The sequence below is a fragment of the Pseudoliparis swirei genome, chromosome 10, assembly GCF_029220125.1.
Source record: "Pseudoliparis swirei isolate HS2019 ecotype Mariana Trench chromosome 10, NWPU_hadal_v1, whole genome shotgun sequence".
Lineage (NCBI taxonomy): Eukaryota > Metazoa > Chordata > Actinopteri > Perciformes > Liparidae > Pseudoliparis > Pseudoliparis swirei.
This window is the reverse complement of record NC_079397.1, coordinates 9,560,869-9,580,857: the sequence shown is the minus strand read 5'-3', so window position 1 is coordinate 9,580,857 and position 19,989 is coordinate 9,560,869. Positions and strand designations below refer to the sequence as shown.

General features: G+C 42.7%; 1 protein-coding gene across 15 annotated transcripts in view; it reads right to left on the bottom strand.

Moving 5' to 3' along the window:
• lrmp (lymphoid-restricted membrane protein) overlaps positions 1-19,989 on the bottom strand; it is a 32,464-nt gene that overhangs the window by 4,129 nt on the left and 8,346 nt on the right. For 12 of the 15 annotated variants that reach the window (XM_056424375.1, XM_056424383.1, XM_056424382.1 and 9 more), the window contains 29 exons: positions 19,868-19,943; positions 19,222-19,380; positions 19,011-19,128; positions 18,513-18,563; positions 18,285-18,362; positions 17,740-17,796; positions 17,472-17,531; positions 17,038-17,102; positions 16,432-16,519; positions 15,766-15,912; positions 15,315-15,398; positions 14,567-14,718; positions 13,170-13,281; positions 11,732-11,942; positions 10,435-10,481; positions 7,300-7,396; positions 6,823-6,985; positions 5,727-5,817; positions 3,557-3,603; positions 3,282-3,358; positions 2,993-3,171; positions 2,173-2,257; positions 2,006-2,060; positions 1,889-1,916; positions 1,393-1,533; positions 808-939; positions 559-706; positions 299-339; positions 143-214 (listed from right to left, as the gene is read on the bottom strand). In XM_056424375.1, the coding sequence (XP_056280350.1) occupies positions 143-214; positions 299-339; positions 559-706; positions 808-939; positions 1,393-1,533; positions 1,889-1,916; positions 2,006-2,060; positions 2,173-2,257; positions 2,993-3,171; positions 3,282-3,358; positions 3,557-3,603; positions 5,727-5,817; positions 6,823-6,985; positions 7,300-7,396; positions 10,435-10,481; positions 11,732-11,942; positions 13,170-13,281; positions 14,567-14,718; positions 15,315-15,398; positions 15,766-15,912; positions 16,432-16,519; positions 17,038-17,102; positions 17,472-17,531; positions 17,740-17,796; positions 18,285-18,362; positions 18,513-18,563; positions 19,011-19,128; positions 19,222-19,380; positions 19,868-19,943 (2,861 nt within the window). The remainder of the gene's footprint in view (positions 1-142; positions 215-298; positions 340-558; positions 707-807; positions 940-1,392; positions 1,534-1,888; positions 1,917-2,005; positions 2,061-2,172; positions 2,258-2,992; positions 3,172-3,281; positions 3,359-3,556; positions 3,604-5,726; positions 5,818-6,822; positions 6,986-7,299; positions 7,397-10,434; positions 10,482-11,731; positions 11,943-13,169; positions 13,282-14,566; positions 14,719-15,314; positions 15,399-15,765; positions 15,913-16,431; positions 16,520-17,037; positions 17,103-17,471; positions 17,532-17,739; positions 17,797-18,284; positions 18,363-18,512; positions 18,564-19,010; positions 19,129-19,221; positions 19,381-19,867; positions 19,944-19,989) is intronic. The other 3 variants (XM_056424379.1, XM_056424381.1, XM_056424385.1) reach the window with 3 other exon arrangements.

Genomic DNA, 19,989 nt, shown 5'->3' with positions numbered 1-19,989 from the left:
TCTCCATCAACCGATGGAGCAATCTGCAGTCCTGCGAACAGGCTGCTCGCTTTCTAGTGAAGCATGCTTTGGATAAACTGTCTTGTAATACGAGTGTAAAAAGCACAATTTGGCTGATCTGAAGGTCGTGAGTCGTCCTCACCATGTCGAACTGCATGTTGGCTCCACCGGAGCGGGGGATCGCCGCTATGCTGACCCGCCGGGTGGACGACTGCTGCAGGTGCGGAAAGGAAAAAGATAAACGACTTAATAAAACTCACACGAACATACGGTTGGGATCATATGTAACCTAACTGACCTTGTAGTACTGCGTTGTCTGCTTCTTGCCACGGAAATCATCTGGAAAGAAGGAAGTTTAGTTATCCTTTTCGAAACCGGCACACGAAGATAAATACATTTTCATTGACAATAATAATGCAACTCAAAAGTCTTGTTGCCATTGACACCACTGTAACATGTGTTTTTTTTAGTTTTAGAAGAACAATGTGATAATGGATGTGCACATAGTAGCCAACTAATAACTTCAGCCTTCTACTGCACCCGTCACCACTCCACTACCTCTTTCCGTCTGTGATCCAAACGACCTCTCGTTCTGCACCAGCGCCTCTCGCAGCTCCAGCAGCTCGGCGTGCTCCTTGGTGTACATCCTCCTCAGGTTCTCCACATGCAGGATCATCACCTCCACAGCCTTACCAATACGACTCTCCTGACAGTCACATGGACACGGCGCCATTAAAATCAGAATCAACATGATCAGACAGAACAGTGGAAACAAATTGTCGAGAACACAAACACACATTATCCCACCTGGTGAATAGCGCCGAGCATCTCGGAGCGACTGGACACCCTGGCCATGGACTGGATGAGGATCTCCAGGTTCTTCTCGAGCCTCTGGATGATCTCCATTGACTGGCTGTCATCACACAGAGGAGTCAGAGCCTGGGAGGAGACAACGGAAGAGAGAAAGGACAAGTTGAGCGTTGAAGAGAGACAAACGAAGAACCAACAGAAAAGCAACGGATTGCACCCGTCAGGAGGAATAAGGAGGATTTTCATTGATTCTTATTGCTGGAGGGCATTTATCTACATTTTATAATCAACACAACAGGAAAGATGCAAAGCAAGATATTACATCTGATCCCTTGCAAGATTCAGTCAAAAATGACTGCAGAATATAATCAGTGAAAAGAATGAGACCATAAGAATGGACTTGTTCCTGATCTGATGTGAGGTCCTCGGACAGGGATATCTGTGTGTACAGATTGTAAATCCCTGAGGAAAATTAGTATTTTAGGCTATGCAAAATAAAACTGAACAGAATAAAAAGACACATGGTTCAAAAACATTGTGTGCTCTATTCACAGAAAGCGAAATACAAATGAAGACACTGACCTGCAGTAAGCCCTGACAGCTGGACACCTCCTTGCGGACATTTTCCTCAGCCAGGTCACGTGACCTCTCCTCCAGCCGGAGTCTCTTCTCCAAGGTGAACATGTCGCACTTGAAGCCCAACGCCAGACGCTGGAACTCCGCCTGAAATTACCATTTTTTCCGGAAATTTTGGCACATATCTAACACATCCTCGTTTGAGTCAGCGCTTTAGCCAATCAGAGACAGCCTCACCGTTACACCAGATAACCCATGAAAACATCACGTTTCAAGATAATCTATGAGAGCGTTTACAAAGTGGTAGATTCACTTTCTATGTGTATTTTTAAAGTATGGTGCCAAATTACAAAAATGTTACACAACTAAAATATTTGACTGCGTCTGTCTGAATATATTCATTCTCAATTTGAAAACAGAGAACCTGTTGATATTACAGATTTATTAATTGCGAGCATTATTAATGATAGAACACAGCTCTGTGATCTAATGGGATACATACCTCGGTCTCCTTGTCATTAGGCAACAGGCTGCAGATAAAGAGAAGACAATGAAGACTGCGACAGTCTTAATCCATAAACACATGATGGCATATTGTGTTATGATCGTTTGCTCTTGCCTCTTACTGTCCTCTTTGGAGGTGACACCAGTGTCGGAGTTTACGGACGTCTTAGCTAGAAACGATAATCAAATTGTGCAATCAGCATTTAGATTTTAAAATTTGCTAGCAAAAAGTTAGTAAATATAAAATATAGATTATATAAAACAAATATACATTACACATACGTTCCTTGTCAGTGGCCACGCTGGTCTCACTTTGGTCCTCCGGGGCCTTGGGCTCCTCGATGCCCTCCATGCTGCCCGACTGCTCCTGCAGGTTTGAGACAAACTTGACTGCCTCCATCGGCTCATCCTGCCCCTCCTGATCGCCTTTTAACTCCAATCCCTCCACGCTCACTTCGCCCTCAACCATATTGCTACCTTCACTTCCTCCCTCTCTCTCTACTCTCCAACAGAAATGTGAAGATTCGAAGCTGTGGCCGTGAAGTAGGATATTGATTGCGAGTAATCTGAAGAGGAGCCAACATGAGACTACGTACTCTCCCTCATTCTCACATATTCACACACTTACTCACATAGCTGGAAAGACAGCATTTCTCTTCAGGTCAACAGGACAGAGGAATGAGACTATTTGCCATCTCATCACTGACAAGGAAACAGAAACTTGATATCTCAAATCAACATTATCCTGGGGTTATATTTAATCTACCCTGAGCTTGTTTAGACTGAAACTCAGAAGAAGAATATAACAACAAAAAAGTAAATAAATATAGGACAGTGCAGACCAAACAAATGGTGCATTATGAACTAATATAAACCAAAACAAACGTGTACATCTTTTAATACACAAGGATGGCTTGCTTTACTTTTATAATGTATAATTTTAATTATATGCCACCTCCGACACAATCCATTTAGGGGCTATAGATGGAGCGGTTATTGTGATAAAATGTGACTGCTACATTTATATATATTTACGACAAATTACTTTAATGTGAAACTATTAATCCAACATAGTTGAAAGTGGGAGAAGAGCAGGTCTTACCAGTTCCCTCTTATTTTTGCCAGATACGGGGACGGAGTCCTTTTTGGCTGCACTGTCCTCCGATTGGCTGGGGTCAGAGGTCACGCTGCCCAAGCCGCTCCCCGATTGGTTGGCCTGTGTGACAGTCGATCCTGACCGAGTTGGGGTGGTCGCTGCGCTGCTGGTGAGCTGCTCCGTCCCTGACAGGAAGCGTTGGCGTGTGGGCGGTTAAAGTTACACGTAGATGTAAGAAGGCGTAAAAACACCGGCGGCTTAGAAAGATAAAGTTCTCTCCTCATCTCCTTCCTACCTTCCATGGTGACGGCTACTGTTGGCACCTCGGCTGTACTCTCCTCCTCTTCCACCAACACGGGTAGCACACACGTGCTGGAACACACATACAATGCATCTTTACACAAAATGTGTTTTATCTAAACCATAATGCATGTGAAAAAGAAAAACAGTTCTCCAAAGCTCTCCCTTAGCAGAAATCAACCAAATCTAAGAGTAATTGGATATTGACGCAGTGTGAAAACCCCGGGAGTTCAAAAGGTTTCCTGAGCCAACAGTTAGTGGATCACTCACCCGTCCTCCGCTGCTGATCGGTCGGCCGACTGGTCCCGGCTCGGGCTCTGAGATGATGGAGGAGGGAGGGAGGGAGGGAGTGAGAAAAAGACAGGTGGCCTTGCAGTGCATCCATTTCTGCCCCACATAACAAGAAAAGGTCAATGATTAAAAGACTTGCACACATTCATGTGGTGTACCCGTTGCAGTAAAACGCTATCTGAGCTCTACAGTGTGTCGAAGAGAAAGAGTGGACTGGTTCCTTATATAATGTCTTGCTTCATGGAGAGCCCTGCAGCTCTGGGAGTGTGTGTGAGGGGTGCTCTCGGAACACCACTGGCACAGTGCTCAGTAGTGGAGGCGGACTTGGACATACACAATCATGTGTGAACACACACAATGGAGCAAGTTGAGCACACACAGAGCAATGCAATGGGATATTGTGTAATGTGAAGGCATAATATCAGCTTTACACAGCTCAAAATAGGAGAGCTGCCTAAACATTTCACTACAACATCTAAAAGGAGACTTAATGTCATTTTACATCCGAAGAAACTGGAGCAAAACACTGGCTGGTCCTCTGTTGCCGCTTTCCAGCATCACAACTAGTATAAAATCAAACACATTATTTATTTATGCGATTGAATGTCCTTATAGCTACAGTGGTAGTTGTAAAGTATTCAGAACCCTTTAAATTGTTCACTTTGTTTCATTGCAGCCATTTGCTGAAATCAAAAAAGTTCTCATTAATTTCACTCAGCATGTGATATTTCAGTTTCTTTTTTTTTATTTGCAAAAAATTCGACATTTGTTTTCTTCTGTCAAGACGGGGTGCTGAATGAACTTTAATGAGAAATAAAATGAACTTGTTTGATTTCAGCAAATGGCTGCAATGAAACAAAGTGAACAATTTAAAGGGGTCTGAATACTTTCCGTACCCACTGTATATTCCAAAAGTTGGAATCATCCAATCCCCTAAAACATTGTTATTCTTTCCTAAATACAGTGAAAGACAATTTTCATTCCTGCATATTATTAGTATTATTATGTCCTAAGACAACATGGAAGGTGGCATCAATCATGTTTTACTTCATTTATTTGTTTTTGTAAAAATATTAGAAATAGCAATGTGTCAGATGTGCAACATTATATTTCCTAATTTGTATTAAATTATGCCATTTTATGTTAAATCATTTCAAAATATTAATAGTGAGACGTCAATGTTTATACTTCCTACCACCAACATAAATATGGTGAGAAGTCCTATGAAAATACCCATGACCCAATTTTACTTGTAAATGGAAGATATTTGAATATATCCAAATGATTGTGTTAAGAAACTCAACTCTGGGTCTTGAAAGCTTTGATTCGTCAGAACTCCTTTCTTGCTTCTATGAGGGAGAAACGGCATTGTATTTCAAGCCTGCCTTTCTTGGTTGCCTCAGACTATTCTCCCAGAGAGAGGCCGGTCCAGCAGATAGGAGGACACTCAATAAACAGCTGCTCTCTCAGAAGGATGCAAACCAGACTGTGGTGAAGCGGCATCACTACATGGCTCCGACATGGAAACCCTGCAACATCATCTGAGGTTGGACATCATTTCCCTGAATCAAGTGTATTGTGTAGCCCACACATTAAAGCAACCCATTGTCAACACTGATTGGTCCAGACACAAGAGCGTTAATCAAACCCAATGAAAACTTCAAATGTGCACGCTGGTAAATTCAGATGGAGTTTTCCTTTTTTTAAAGAGATTTCAAAGCAACAACGCTTGATTAAAAAAAATGAATCCATTCCAAAATAATTAAATCAAAGCCCTTCAATATTGACAACTAATAAGCTATATTAAGCATTTAGTACTTGCCTAATTCGGCAACAGATAGCCCATCTCTGAGTCAGAGGCTTGAGCAGTAAATGATGGCCACTTGGTCCTCCATGAATTTTCCCTTTTACATATTACATACTCCCTCTCAGCCCGTCTGTGGGGGAGGCCAGCCCTCGCCCTGCCTACTGACCCCCTGACCCCCCCCCCCCCACACTTTATAAACACACCTACTGTCACTCAGCTAGAAGACAGATAAAGTGTCCGAGAAGAAAAAAAAGACGGGGTGAAAAAGAGGAAGGGGGAGCTGCAGAGAACAGAGGAAGTTGTCGTCCCTGATGCATTGAAACACTTCGCTTCGCTACTAACCTTAGTACGACTCATGGCGGCTGTGCTCGGGTCCACCCCGCCCTCTTTCTCTTCTTCTCCCCCGTGGTGCTGCTCACTGGTCGGCTGGGTGCTGAACACAGGTGAAAGATCAAAGGTCAACTGTCAAGTACTATCCGGGTTCTCATTCTTCATTTGTAAATTAGACACTTTCCATCTATGTAATAAAACACGACTGAGAGTATGAAACGGAGAGAGATGAGGAACAGCGTTCGTCTCTTTGTAGGTGGACTGTGTCGATGCAAAGCGTCGCTGCAGAAATGCTAATTAGCCTACACACTCCTCCCACAGCGGGGGAAACACCCATTTGACTAGCAAATGTGGACCAAGTCATATGGAAAAGCAGAAACTTGAAAATGGTGACATCAACTGAGTATTGTCAACTTCACATCTAGCAGCGAGAGAGTTTATACTGCTTTGAACATGAGTCAGGATGTGGGTTGAGGCTCTGTGGTAATGTACATTTCCTGACTATGGAAACTTCTGTTTTGTGCCTTTTAGGTGAGTTTAGCCAATCCAAAGAGCACCAACTGAACAGATGAGTCTGTGGATAAAGTTCCTGTTCACGTCTCATAGGGTCCATTGGACCTGGCTGGGTCTGATGCCATGGCCCTGCTGATGCCCCGCCCACTCCTCCTCTCTACCTCCATCTGCCTGATGGATCATGGAGGTCTGGATCGTGGTCCATGTCTACTACCAACTATTCATACACTCTGTCATACTCACTGAATGTGTTGTAACTCTGTAATGATTCCTTCTGGTCACATGACATATATTATGCTGTCCATCCTGGAGAGGGGTCCTCTGTTGCTCTCCTGAAGGGTTCTTCACTTTTTTCCATGTGAAAGGGTTGTTTCTATTTCTCCTGACCCGATGTAAGGTCAAAGGTCAGGGATGTCTACGTGTACAGATTGTAAAGCCCTCTGAGGTAAATTTGTAATAATGGGCTATACAAAATAAATTGAATTGTTTCGGTAAGATGAAGAGATGGTTCTTTTTTCCGATAAATTCTAAATGACCGATACTCTGAATGAATAAATAACTACATATTTGATACACCGGGCACATCATGATTCACCTCCCAGTGTGTGTAATAGTCCCATCTCGTCCAGGTGATGTGCTGCTAGGAGGAACCATCTGGGATGCTGTGGGAGGGGTGTTACCAAGTGAGACCGTTTGGTCCTGTTCAGATGACTTGCTCAGATTTTGGGTTTGACCACAGGAGGGAGACTCTGGAGTTCCTAGAGCCAGACAATAGAACAACAACAAACATCAACAATCAATAACGGACATATATGGTTAATAAAGTGTCACTAAATACATGACTTTACAAAGCAGTCAATACATTTTACCAAAAAGACTAAATGAATAAAAACAACCTTCATGCTGTGGTATTTAGTAGAGTTTGAGCTTCATTTGGCCAGATTTAGTAAAGTCTGCTAAATCTGCTAAACAGCAAATGTACCGAGTGATTCAGGAAATGACTCACTTGGGGGAGGACAAAGTTAAAACAGCAAGATGGTGTGTGAGCCACAAAGAGAGGCAGAGGTCTTACCGCTGTTCTCTGAGTGGAGAATATCAGAGAGAGCATCCGCCTCTGGCTGTCGAATGCTGACAGCTTGTGAGTGGGTGCTCAATGGCACTGCTGGCTCCTGACACGCACACACACACACACACACACGCACAGACACCAAGAGGGAAAGGGGTGACAAGATCAAATAAGCAACAAACATTAACCATGTAGCAAACAGCCAGCACAATCAGTCAATAGGAACAAATCGTTGTCAGATAAAAAAAATCCAACAGCTGATAGACAGCACAAAGCATCCGTTCCATCACTGGTGGAAAGACCCACAGTTAATGTCATCTTCATAAGAATTAAAAAGCAAAACGTCACTTTCATACCAACTGCAGCAATGCTGAGCGTTAAAATTGTTTAAAAACCTTGTCTTATTATAAATAACAGCAAGTCATTTCCATTTCACCACAGTGTGTCGTGAACGTTTAATCCCCGTCATTCTCTAGAAGGAAGGAGACGACTTCAGCTAAAGCAAGAACACTGCTGCCTGAGAGGAGGCTGCACAGGACGACATGTGAAGATGTGATAAATTACTCATCTGAAGCTATGTTATAACACAAGAGGGACAGAGACGGTTTAAAACCCTCCTTTTCGATGGAGTGTTCAAGGACATTCCCATCATTCACTTTGACCTCAGCCCTTTGTCTTTACACGTTCACCGATATGAGAGAGCGATTCACCAGAATCAACCATTCAGGAGAGCTGGGCCCTAAAAGTTGACCCATATTGGACCGCCACACACTAACAGACAGATATCAGAAAGCTAACAAGGTTATCCACTAATTAAATAATTTGGAAAAAAAAGTAGACACTGAAATTGTGGCTGCTATATCGGCAACAGCAGACTTCAGAGTATATGGTTGGATTAGATTTTTACATTTTACTTTAAAGCCACCAGTTTAAAGGCTGGTGATGCTTTACCACAAAAGACTGCACTGGGATTCATTACCCAGCTCTTGTTTTAAGACAGTCTTTCTAATCCCTCTTGACGTTGATGATTATAACTTTAAAAAGCTTCCTACTTCCTTTAAATCCATTGTTAAGGAAGTGTATATTTCACTATATTCCCAGAAACAGTAAACCATGCCAATGGAAACTCTTTCTTTTTTCATCCATGAAGCCAATGTGAGCCGAGTGTTACATCTGTTTTGGTACAGTAATGCTTTCTGCTGACAGTTACATACCTGACACACACCTGGCAGCTGCCAATTTACAACAGTAAGCTATTGTTGGCCTGTGAGCAGGCTGAGATCCAATGCCTTGCTCAAGAGCACATTAGTGGTAGTTGTTTAGGGTGGGGATATAAACAACCCACATGTTTGGTGAGGGTGCGAGTTCAAACTAGTCAAAACAAGTTTTCCCCAAAGGCAACGTCGATATTTCCGCCCAGTTAAGATCATGGACAAAGCTTAGAAACCCCTTCGATTAGAATTATGTTTTTCAATTAACGGCTTCAATTTATTTTGATGCTTTGGTTAAATTTGTAATATAAATAAACTGTTTGTTGACATAAAAAAGGATCCTAATCCTTAACAAGAGAATTGTTTACATATTCCCTTAGTCATTACACTAAGCCACAGGCACAAGGTCAAACTAGTGTCATCTTCTGGTAATCACATGTGAGCCATCATTAAATAAATTGGGCGTGTGTGTGTGTATATATATATATATATATATTAGGGCTGTCAATCGATTAAAAAAAATTAACTAATTAATCGCACATTTTGAAATTCATTAATCGCGATTAAAAGTTTTTTTTTCTTCTAAAGACTAAATCTTCTAAATGAACGAGTAATCCCTTCAGACAGCGTGTATTTTAGACACTTGTTTAATTGTATTCTTTTTTAAAGACAAAACTTCACACAGAGCTGTGTTTTCAAAGAGGCTCCTACATATAAAGTGCCAGCGAGGTATTTAATATCGTGGATGATAAATTGTTTCTTCAGTGAAACATTCAGATTAGTAAACAAAGGTGTATTTGAGACCCCATTGGTCCTGTCATCTTTAACATTGAACAGCAGAACCAGTGGCCTTGGTAAACTGACAAATATGTCACGTTAACCCTCTGGAGTCTGGGCTCATTCTCTCGATTTTACAAAAAAAATTAAATTCACCTTTTAAAGTCTTTTGCATATGACACATCCCAGTGTCTCCCCCACCATTCTATCAGGGTGAGGCCCCGCCCCCCTGTAATGTTCTCTATAGCGCCAGATTACAGCAGAAGTAATGTACGGTTCTTTCTTTAAAGACGTCTTTGTTCTTTTATTCAACTAAACGTCTGTTGTTGGTCGTCTCTACAGCAGCATGTCATTCTGTCTCGACGTGTCGTTAACACCTCTCAGCTCTCCGTCATGCGGGCCGCAGAGCTCCATGCCGGCGTGCCTGCGCGCGCATCAGGGCGGAGCAAAAAAAAAGTCACCTGCACCTTCCGCCCCGCAGCACCGACACGTCGCCCTGTTTCTCTGTGAATATCGAGGAGCAGACGGGAGGAAGGAGGCGGACTGCCGCGGCTTGACACTCAGAGGAGTGCAAAAACTTCAACGCACACCGGAAGTAAACAAAGTTGCGTTAATTGCGTTAAAATATTTTAGTGCGTTAATCGCGGCCAAATTAATCGCATAGATTAACGCGTTAACGCTGACAGCCCTAATATATATATATATACTCTGAATGTGACTTCCAAGTATCTTCCAATCTCTGTTCACCACATGCTCAACTTATTTAATGATGGCTCACATGTGATTACCAGAAGATGACACTAGTTTGAAACCTTGAGACCAGGCTAAAGACGACTAGTTAGTTCACTGACGGTTATAAAAACTTCAGTTAGCAACATCCCACTGGAAATGAGGCCTTTGATGATCAAGATGGACTTTAAATGTACTCTGATGTGCTACACATACATAAATTAATCTAGTTAATGTTTTAAGGGATGTAGAATATTCAAATTAATATGCATGTTAAATATTTCAGTAATTCAAATTGGTGGAATACTTGAAGACTAGTCCTAACATGTTTGCCATTTCCAGAAAATATTTAGTAAAATATTAATGTTGTTATGGGGTTAACATAAACACAGACACAACAGAAACATGTCACATTTCAATTTACCTGCAAAGATTGAGATCTCACCTCTGGCTCTGTGCAGGCTGCAGTGTCTGTAACAGAGAGAAAGCGGTAAAAAGAGTCAAATTAAAATTAATTTGGGAAAATACACACAAAGAAGCTTGACAAACGATTGTCCACATTATCTAAAGGGATTAATAGTCATCCAAAAGCAACCCCACCTTTCACCATAAACGGTCTGACTATGATGCAAGGCATCGAGTAGAGTGAGGGGCAGAGGTTAAAGTACCATGCATGGCTAAGGTGACATTAATGACCATGTCCACATCTCGTTTTCTTTCCCTCTGCCCGCCAGCCGCTCATGCAAGCAGAGGAATGGAGGATTACTGAGCTCACTTCATGGCCGTGCACCTGGCCATACAAGGGCTTTGAGAAAGAGAGGAGTTCACATACGGTGTCGACACGCTCACTCACAACCTTTAGGAAACCAGGGCCACAGCAACCATAGAAGGCAGGGGTCTACGGCCAAGGGCCTCAGAGTGTGTGTGTCCTCACAGTGAGGGAGTGTGTGTCCTGTACTGGTACTTCAAGAGTGCCTTGTGACTCCCATGGATTACAGGGGAATAATCCACACACACAAAGACAATAAGGGAGTCTGTAAACCGGTTTCACCTGTAGAGTTAACCCTGTGAAGCACTTCGTAAACACCAGGAAACCTGAACATTGGTGAGCCAGCTGGACATGAGACCTTCAAGTCACAGCTTAATGTTTAACTAACTGGTCTGAGGCTGAAAACTGGGCTTTTTGGCTTCACACTACATATCTAACAGAGTAAGAAAGATTTAAATTACTAAAATATTGCTGCTTACAGTAGTTAATAATGTGTATATTTATGGCCAACATTAGCTGTAGTTTGAGTTGATTGTACCGAGTGCGATATAAATGGATCAAACTGTAGTACTTGCACATAAATAAATATGTTTGAATATTCTCATACAGACAAGAAGCAGGGTATAGTAGTTCACATTCTTGTTGCATTAAGTTAGATCACGGCATAATTCTACCGAATTGGATCAAGAACTAGTGTTACAAAAATATTAAACTATATTTATTTCATTTCGCTTTGGCTTTATGAGGCTCCAGTTAGCCCGGTGGCAATTCTGGTGTATAGCAGATTTTAAAAAGGCTCAAGGAAGAGACTGCTCAGTTCCCAACTTCTCCCGAGACAGCTTTTGAAAATAGTATCCGTCGAAAGCAAATTTTATATGATTCATTAACAGTTAGAATAGAACAGCAGTTAAAACTGTTGAGATGTTGGCTGGCGGTCATTATGTCCACTCACCTTGATCCCCTCCTGTTGCACACTGGCCAGGTTGGGCCTCCCCAGAGAGGGCAGACAGAGGAGTGGACGTGTCCACCACCGTCCACTTCTCCACCACGTCCTGGTCTCTGTCCGTTCGCCCGCCATTTTCTTTGCAATTCCTCTCTTTTAACTCGTTCTTCAAGGGGTCTTGAAGGTCAAATTCCTCGTCCCAGTACAAGTCATCACCAGGCTGAAAAGGAAGATGTCAACAAAAAAATTAGAATAAAACTGGCAAAGTTTGTAATTTTTTTTTTTTTAAAGGCAAAGCCTGATTCCAACTGGAGAAGATGAGCAGACAGTTACAAGTAGAACTACTTAGAAAGTCAATTTTCTATATACATATATATATATATTTTTAAAAATCACAGCAAAGATCAGAGCTCATATATCAACTCCTCTTATTAAAACTTACATATGTGTTGATTAACAAATCTGTTCTTGCCTGAATCGGGGCTGTACTGTGTAAATCACGTCAAAGTAAGAGCTGCTATATTTTACAAAGTACAACTTGGTTACGGTACGCAAATCCCTCCCTCATTATGTAGTTAAAACAACGGCGCTGTAATGGAAATGTTGAAGTGTGTCGGTGCATTTAAAGTGAGGAGCAGTGCGTAGGTGTGCGGTCGCATATGATTGGACCCGTTTGAGTACACATGCCCACCACATCGGACTCAACGCTCCTCCACCAGATACTCCATCTGTTAGAGTACAGTCACTGCTCTCCAAGCAATCACTCCAATACCCAATGTTAATAAACACAAAATCACACAAGTAAATGATTAGATTGGAATGAATTCCCAACCCGATAAGACTCGTCATGACAGTGAATATTCAAACACTGACTATATGGACAATGTATAGGTACTACAGATTAAGAAAAACAATATTACTTCTGGGAATAGTGCAAGCAAGTGGCTGCTGCTGTTTATTACCTTCGCATTGAAAATGCCGGAAGGTTATGTTTTGATCGCCGTGTATTTATTTATTTATTTGTATGCGTGTTATTCGCAAAACTCAAAAAGTATTGAACCGAATCGCATGAAATTTGGTGGGATGATTGTTTATTCTCCGGGGACCAGTTGATTAGATTTTGGGATCGATCGGGTCAAGGGTCATGAACAGGTCAAAATGTTCTTGAATCGCATGAAATTTGGTGGGATGATTGGTTATTATCCGGGGACCATTTGATTAGATTTTGGGGTCAAAGGTCAAGGTCATGGAAAGGTCAAACTCTTTTTTTTACCATAGCACGATACATTTTTGTCCAATTGGCATGCAACTAATACCAAAATGTTCATAATTCAATGCCCAATCTTGTGATATGCGAAGGTATGCGCGCTACCGAGTGCCCATTCTAGTTCAATATAGGTCGATAGATCGCTGCCCCATGATCTCGCCTGCCCTTCTCCTCTCTGACCTCTTCCTCTGGTAGAGGTGTCTGGCATGAGGCCTCTCGGTTGTCCTGAGGCGCCTTCAGCTGTTCCAGCTCCTCGCTCAGCTGCCGCTTCTGGTTCTCCTGCTCCTGCACCCTGCGCACACCAATATACAAAATCCAGTTAACTAAAAACAGATGAGGTGTTGTTGAGAAATGTAGAAGAAACATCCAGATTAATAAAGCTCTCTTAATGTCCCAGAGAGCTAGAAGAACACATTCACAGAGATCCCAGAGGTACAGTGGACCTACTGTACCCAATCCGCAGGCCCATGCAGTGTCCCATCCGGTTGCCCAGGGTGACAGCGCCAGTTCTCCGACTGGCCAAGTTTCGGTTTCTTCACTTTAGTTTTGTAGATCCAGTTCGACCCTCTAATCTCAAATGTGTTTGACAACAAAATCCTGATCCCAGCACTGTCTTATGGTCCAGTTTTACTCTGAACTGTGTGCGTTAGCCCAAATACTCCAGAGCAGGAGGTGGAACTCTACCTACAAATACCAGACAATGTGAATGTTCCCGAGTTCACCCTGGTAACTAAAAACCTGTAAATCCAACAACCTGACCAGTTCTCCTTCTCGTCTTGTACAGCTCGAGCTCTGTTATATATCTGAAGGGGATGGCCATCTCCATGAAAACGCACACAAAACAGACACACACATCTCAAGGCAAATGCATCACAGTGAAAGTCCAGGGTTGGCACCGACTCAGTGAGGCGGGCCCTTTGGGGGTCATTGAGGTCAGAATGATTGACAGGTCTTTTCCCCACTCAGCACAGCTGACCGGCCAACTGAGAGCACCAGAGAGCAGAGACACCCACATTTGCAGGGGTCGGAAATTAATTAGTGTGTGGTGTTAATTCTGTGGAGTTTTAGAAACATGGACTTCTGACAGGCAGACCTACTCCAATAGGACAAAAAACATAAATCGACTGCATGAAATCCATTTTTAGTTCTGCCAAGAAAATTATTTGTATTAATTAATTAATTCAGGACCATGTGGGATTTAAGATTGTGAAAGCTCACCGAAACAACCAAATGGATTTCATCAGGTTCTAGCTTTCTTACCTCTTCTCAAGTCTTCCTATGAGGTGTTGGCATTACCGTACTTAGCCAGAAAATGAAGTCTTACGCTCAGCCCACTGGGGTTTAATTCAACCAATGAGATCACTGCTGCTCAAGAGCAACTGTTCCTCAAAGGAAGAGTTTCCTACCTTATAGTAAAGTTGTCTTTTATTAGCAACACAAAAGCTACTCGGCTCTCTTTTACATTCCAGCTCTCTCTCGTACCACATTTTCATAAAACTCCCCCCCTCGAAGAATCACTCTTCAGCAGCTCAAACATCTGACCTTCCACAGAGTGCGGACAACAAAGCATCTCTCACCTGACTGAAAGGTGCAGGATCTCGGTGCGGGACCTCCTCATGTTACTGGCCATTTTGATCAGCTCCTTCTCCAGTGAGTCCGTGTACTGGGCCAGCTGGTCTAGGCTGAGGGCCCAGTCGGCCCTTCTCGCGTCCAGCTCGGCCTGCACCGTCTGTGGGAAGACGAGGCCGAGAATAGCCGCGTGTTTTTCACACATCCAAAAAGTTCTAACAACTAACTAAGAAAATATTTCCATGTCAGCCGACACCCAAGAAACAGAAGAACGACGGGCACAGCTCTGCTCCAGTAATGGTTTCCGTCTCATTTGCTGTGTTTTCTGTTGTCTGGCATGTACGTGGCTAATGAATGCAGAGTGGCAACCATGCGGGGAGAGAGAGAGAGAGAGAGAGAGAGAGAGAGAGAGAGAGAGAGAGATACAGAAAGTTGGAGTGAGGGAGGAGGGGAGTGGGTTGTGTTCATGGTACTGACGAAACAACACTGCCTGTTTGAGAGTTACATAAGTGAGATATCTCTAGAGAGATGGTGGGTGGGAAGAAGAGAACGAGTAGTGAGAGAGCAAAGAGTGCAAAAGGTAGAAATCACATCACATAAATTCACAATTCATACATAAAAATAAAAAAAAGGTGCTCAAATAGCCCTCTTTAGCCCGAAATCAACCCATATGCAAACATATAATATTTCTCACAGACACCAACTTTTCTACAGCTTACATAAAGTGGCTGGTACGTCTGTGGAAGTGTATCTGACCTGCAGACTGGCGTCTGTGTTGCCTTCCAGCCAACCTCTGGCTGTAGACAAGACGGAGTTGGTTTCTTCTATGAAATCCTTTTTCTAAGAGGCATATAGTGGAAGCATGTTGTGTCAAAGAAATACTTCAAGAATCCAAAATGTCTCAGGCACAACATTAGTAACATGTTATGCATTCATAAACCTATGATATACTTTTCTAAACTCAAGAGAGCCGAGGCAATCTTAAGCTGGTAGAAATTGAAGATGACTAAAACTTCAAAAAGGGCCGTGACCTTTTAATGAACCTCAACGGTTCTTCTAGAGAAGGGAAGACCAACTCACTTGATGGGATTCCAATACTTAAAAGTGTGACATTATGAGAGAAGACAATTATATACTACAGAACAAAAGGGATTGCTTTCTGCCAACTGTCCATTAGAGTTACTAAGGTCAATGTTATTACACTCACCAGTGCATGTATGAGGTTCTTGAACTGCAGCGCCATGTGGTCAGGGTTGGGTCCCTGCAGCATCAGCAACACTTCCCTGTCCAGCGTCTCATCCAACAGGGAGATGCAGCTCATAGTATTAGACACATGGTCAACTACAAGGGAAGCCTGCAAGAGATATTTACACAAAGGGAATTAATACCATGCCATCCCAATTATGACAGAGAGGCTGGACCGGGCAAAGTACACAGCATGTGCAGAACGGCAACTTATGTTTGGACGGTGCTTTATATCGAGTGAAACATGTGAGACGCCAGACACTTAGTGAACGAAAAAGCTTGCGTGTAGGCATAGAAGTTCTCAGAACTGCGGAGGCAACACGTACTGAGATTACAGACCATTGCAAAACTATCTGTGTCCGTTACAGCGGAAGGTCAGTGTGGATGGCGGAAGGTCCATTCGAGTTATAAAAATGGATTAGTTCGGCTGCTACAAGGAAATCGACAAAGACATCCAGCAGCATGAGAAACTGTGTGCAGACACATGAGAATAAATGTCCGAATTAAGAGAACATTCAAGCATTTTATAAGTGGTATGAGAATGAGAGCCGGATGAAAGAAAAGAATAAAATGAGACGTAAAAGAAAAAAAGGTGAGCAACTGAGAACAGTAAGGGAGTGCTGCTGACCTCCAGTGGCGACTGTGCCAAAGCCAATTCTGTCTGGAGGGATCCAGAGCTGCTGAGGTTCAACCTGTAGGCCACTGACAGGCCGGCCCTGAGAGACAGGAGGACAGGTGAGGTGTGAACAAGTTAGACATTTATTAGAAAAGGTGGTAAAGCACCATTGTGTCACAAAGTTACAGACCAGAACATACAAATAATTTGTTATAATAAGATACAGTTTGAGGCTAGAAGGGTTTCTTTTTTTATCCTGGACAGTAACGGGTGGTGGCGAGGACAATATTAAAGAAGTTATTATCCATATTGGACAACCTGGACCACCCTCTAAACCACCTCCTGCAGGGACAGACTCATCCAGCTGCCCACGGATAGAGGAGATCATTCCTGCCCACTGCAGTAATACATTACAATAAATCCCGCCTGGCTTGGTTAGTTAATATTATTTCTTATATATTGGCTGCATCTATATGCTGCTGTAGCTAAACAAATGCGGTATGAAAAAATAAATAATCTAACTTCATAGTTTGAAAAAATGTCAGTTGGCTAATCTACGTCCCCCTGCCCTCATCTTTGCCGGCCCCTTCATGGACAGGTTATTCTGGAGTCACTCACCCAGACAGGTACGGTTGAATCATCCGCATCTGGTTCTCCAGCTTTCTCTTGTCTGCCCTCAGAAGCTGGAATCAGAGAATTAGGTTTGGTAAAAGTGCTGACATGGCAACGTTACCATTATCTGTATTACATTTGAATATCACATATTGCTTGAGATAAAACCACCACCTGAAGTTCATGGTGAATATTTTCAGTCCTATTTAAATATAATGTTCCCTCTATATGCCTTCTTCTGTGAGTATTCTGAGGGTTAATCATTGCTGCACAATGAAAATCAGAATCACTGCCTGATGTTTCAGCAGGTATGTGCTGAATTAGACCAAATGGGTCTATCAACAAGTAGAAGCAGTAAGATTAGCATCTATGAGAAACTAGCCGAGTTTGCTGATAAGTAGAAACTGAAATATTAAATGTATGAAATTCCACCCACGGACCTCTGTGATGAAGGAGTATTCCTCCACTGTGGACTTCAGCTCATTTATTTGTTGTCTCTTCTGTAAAAGAAAGACCAGTTTGAGTTGTGCAGAGAAACAGATTAGGACTCCCATCACCCAGAAATTAAGTGTAAAAAAAAAGAAAAAAAAGGCAGTTGACATTTACACTGAGCCGGTGTTCTGCTGAATGCATATTCTTAGAATTGTTTTGATAGTGATTAAAACTGCCACAAGCAACAGTAATGGATAATAAAAACACAGCACTGACCTCTTGTAGCCCAGTTTCCTTTTCACCAACGACGGCGTCCAAAGAGTGAATTTGCACCTGTGGCCCGGGAAAGAGAAGTTACAGGACGCCTGTACGATGGAAGCATGGGCAACACAGAGACAGTACCCGAGACAGCTCAATGTGAGGAAGGAAAAATGATCTACAAAAATTGCCGATGGGCGAGGAAGAAAGAATAAGACAATGACACTGTGCGGGTAGAGATGTGACTATAATGTATGTAGTGAAGACTTTCAGAGTTTGATAAGATATTTAGTTTTCACTATATTGTCATTTAGGGAGAGGAATGCAGTGTTCACGCAGAGAGAGTGCTCGCATTACAGATTACTGAGAGACAGCTCGTAACAGAGAGGAGGATCACACATGTGGTCAGAGGGGTGAAGGATAAAAGATCTGGTTTGCTGTACAGATTGTGAAGTCGCTTGACTTTTAAAACATTTTTAATATAAGGATAATTGATTTTACTTTGTTGTTCTTGTCCTGCCATTGCTGGCATACACATTTTAATGGGGAGATAGTCAAGGTACCTGAAGGTCAGTGTTAATGTCACACAGCTCAGTTATCTTCCTCTGAAGCTCGTCTGTCTCCATGGCGACCTTGAAGTTCTGGGGAGCCATCACAGGGGAGTTAGGGCAGCAGCTCACATCCTTTTATGCACACACTTGAATAAACGAGCACTATCGATTCCCTGTGAAGTCACTTCATTGATTTTAACGTAAACTCCTCTGGATACACGTTCTCTTTGGACAGTGTACCTCTTCTTGAAGAGACGCAATCTCGGCAATAAGACTCTTGCTCTCCCTTTCCTGAAAATAGATCAAAAATCATCAAGAGCAAGTATGGAAATGCATGCACAATCCTACATGTTCTTCTCGATTACATTCAGACAGCTCGTGCAAGTTAGAAGACTCCTCTCCATTGTGCCTACAGCACCAGGCCTTGTTCAACGCGTGCAGCATTGGTCGCATGCTGCCAATTTGAATGGTATACATGTTTTTAAAAAATCATACAAATGGCTGACATGGCACTATTTTCCTACTTTGAAAGGATAAGTTGAATGGCAAGCATGTTTGTTTTTCATTTGAATTGTCAACAACAGTTGCTGCTTTTACTTTTGGTTTGCAACTCTGAAACTGTTCATTACAACATTACAAGTGTTTCCTCCCTTTCAGACTCAGGCGTTCTGGATGCACTGAAGCATGCAAGAGGACTCATTTCATAGATCCTCTTTGTGTTGCCCGAGTTTGACTGACCGCATGTTTGCAGTGTGCCGAGGCACGAGCTCTGCCTTCCTCCGTACAGCACAGAGTGGCCTTCATCTCTTCCACCTCCTCCTTCAGCATCTTCTCCTTCTGGGCCAGCTGCTGGTTACTGTGCGGGAGGACCAACAGACGGACGTCAACAAACCACTGCACTGTGCTGCACTGAATCAGTGCCGTTTGATTGCAACCAAGTGCTTCTTACACCCTGGCCTGATTGCGTAGCTCCTCATTCTCCTCTGCCAGCTTCTGGTTGCCTTCCTCCATGCCCTCCACCGCCTGCTTCAGCTTCCTCACCTCCTCCAGGAGCTTTTGGTTGTTCATCTGAAGGTCAGCAACACAATTCACCAGCTCTGACGTCTCACTTGAGAGATGGAAACACACACAAGCAGGAGTTAGATTGGGCCCACCAGAGCCAAGTGATGCCTCCTGACATCCAAATTGCCCCTTAATATCTCACAAGCTTTTATTTATTCATCCATTGACAGTTTAACGAAGGCGGGGCTCTGCATAGCATGATGAGCCACCTGCAGGGAAAGATGCTTAATAGGATGTGGCACATATTTCAGTTAAACAAATATTACATGTGTTATTTCCAGTGACACAGCAAGAGCTCAAACTCAAAAGATAAAAGGTTTAATGATTGTCCACTGGGCAAAACACAAATAAATATGTATCTCTTTTTGTCAAAGCTTCAGGGAGCCGCAGGTTAATAAAATATAACATCATTCTTGCATATTGGCCAACGCAGCCTAGCTCTATAAATCAAGGCTCGGTCATAGAAATAAAAAGATAAAGAATTGCTTATTTATACAAACATGGACACACACACACACACACGTCTCACTTACAATTCTGCTCTGGATGCCTCCCCTCCAAAGGCCTCTAAGCTTCCTGAGGTCATATTGAGCAGCATGGATCTCTTGGCTGAAACACACAACAGAAACATATAAATCCAATGTGTAGACAAGGA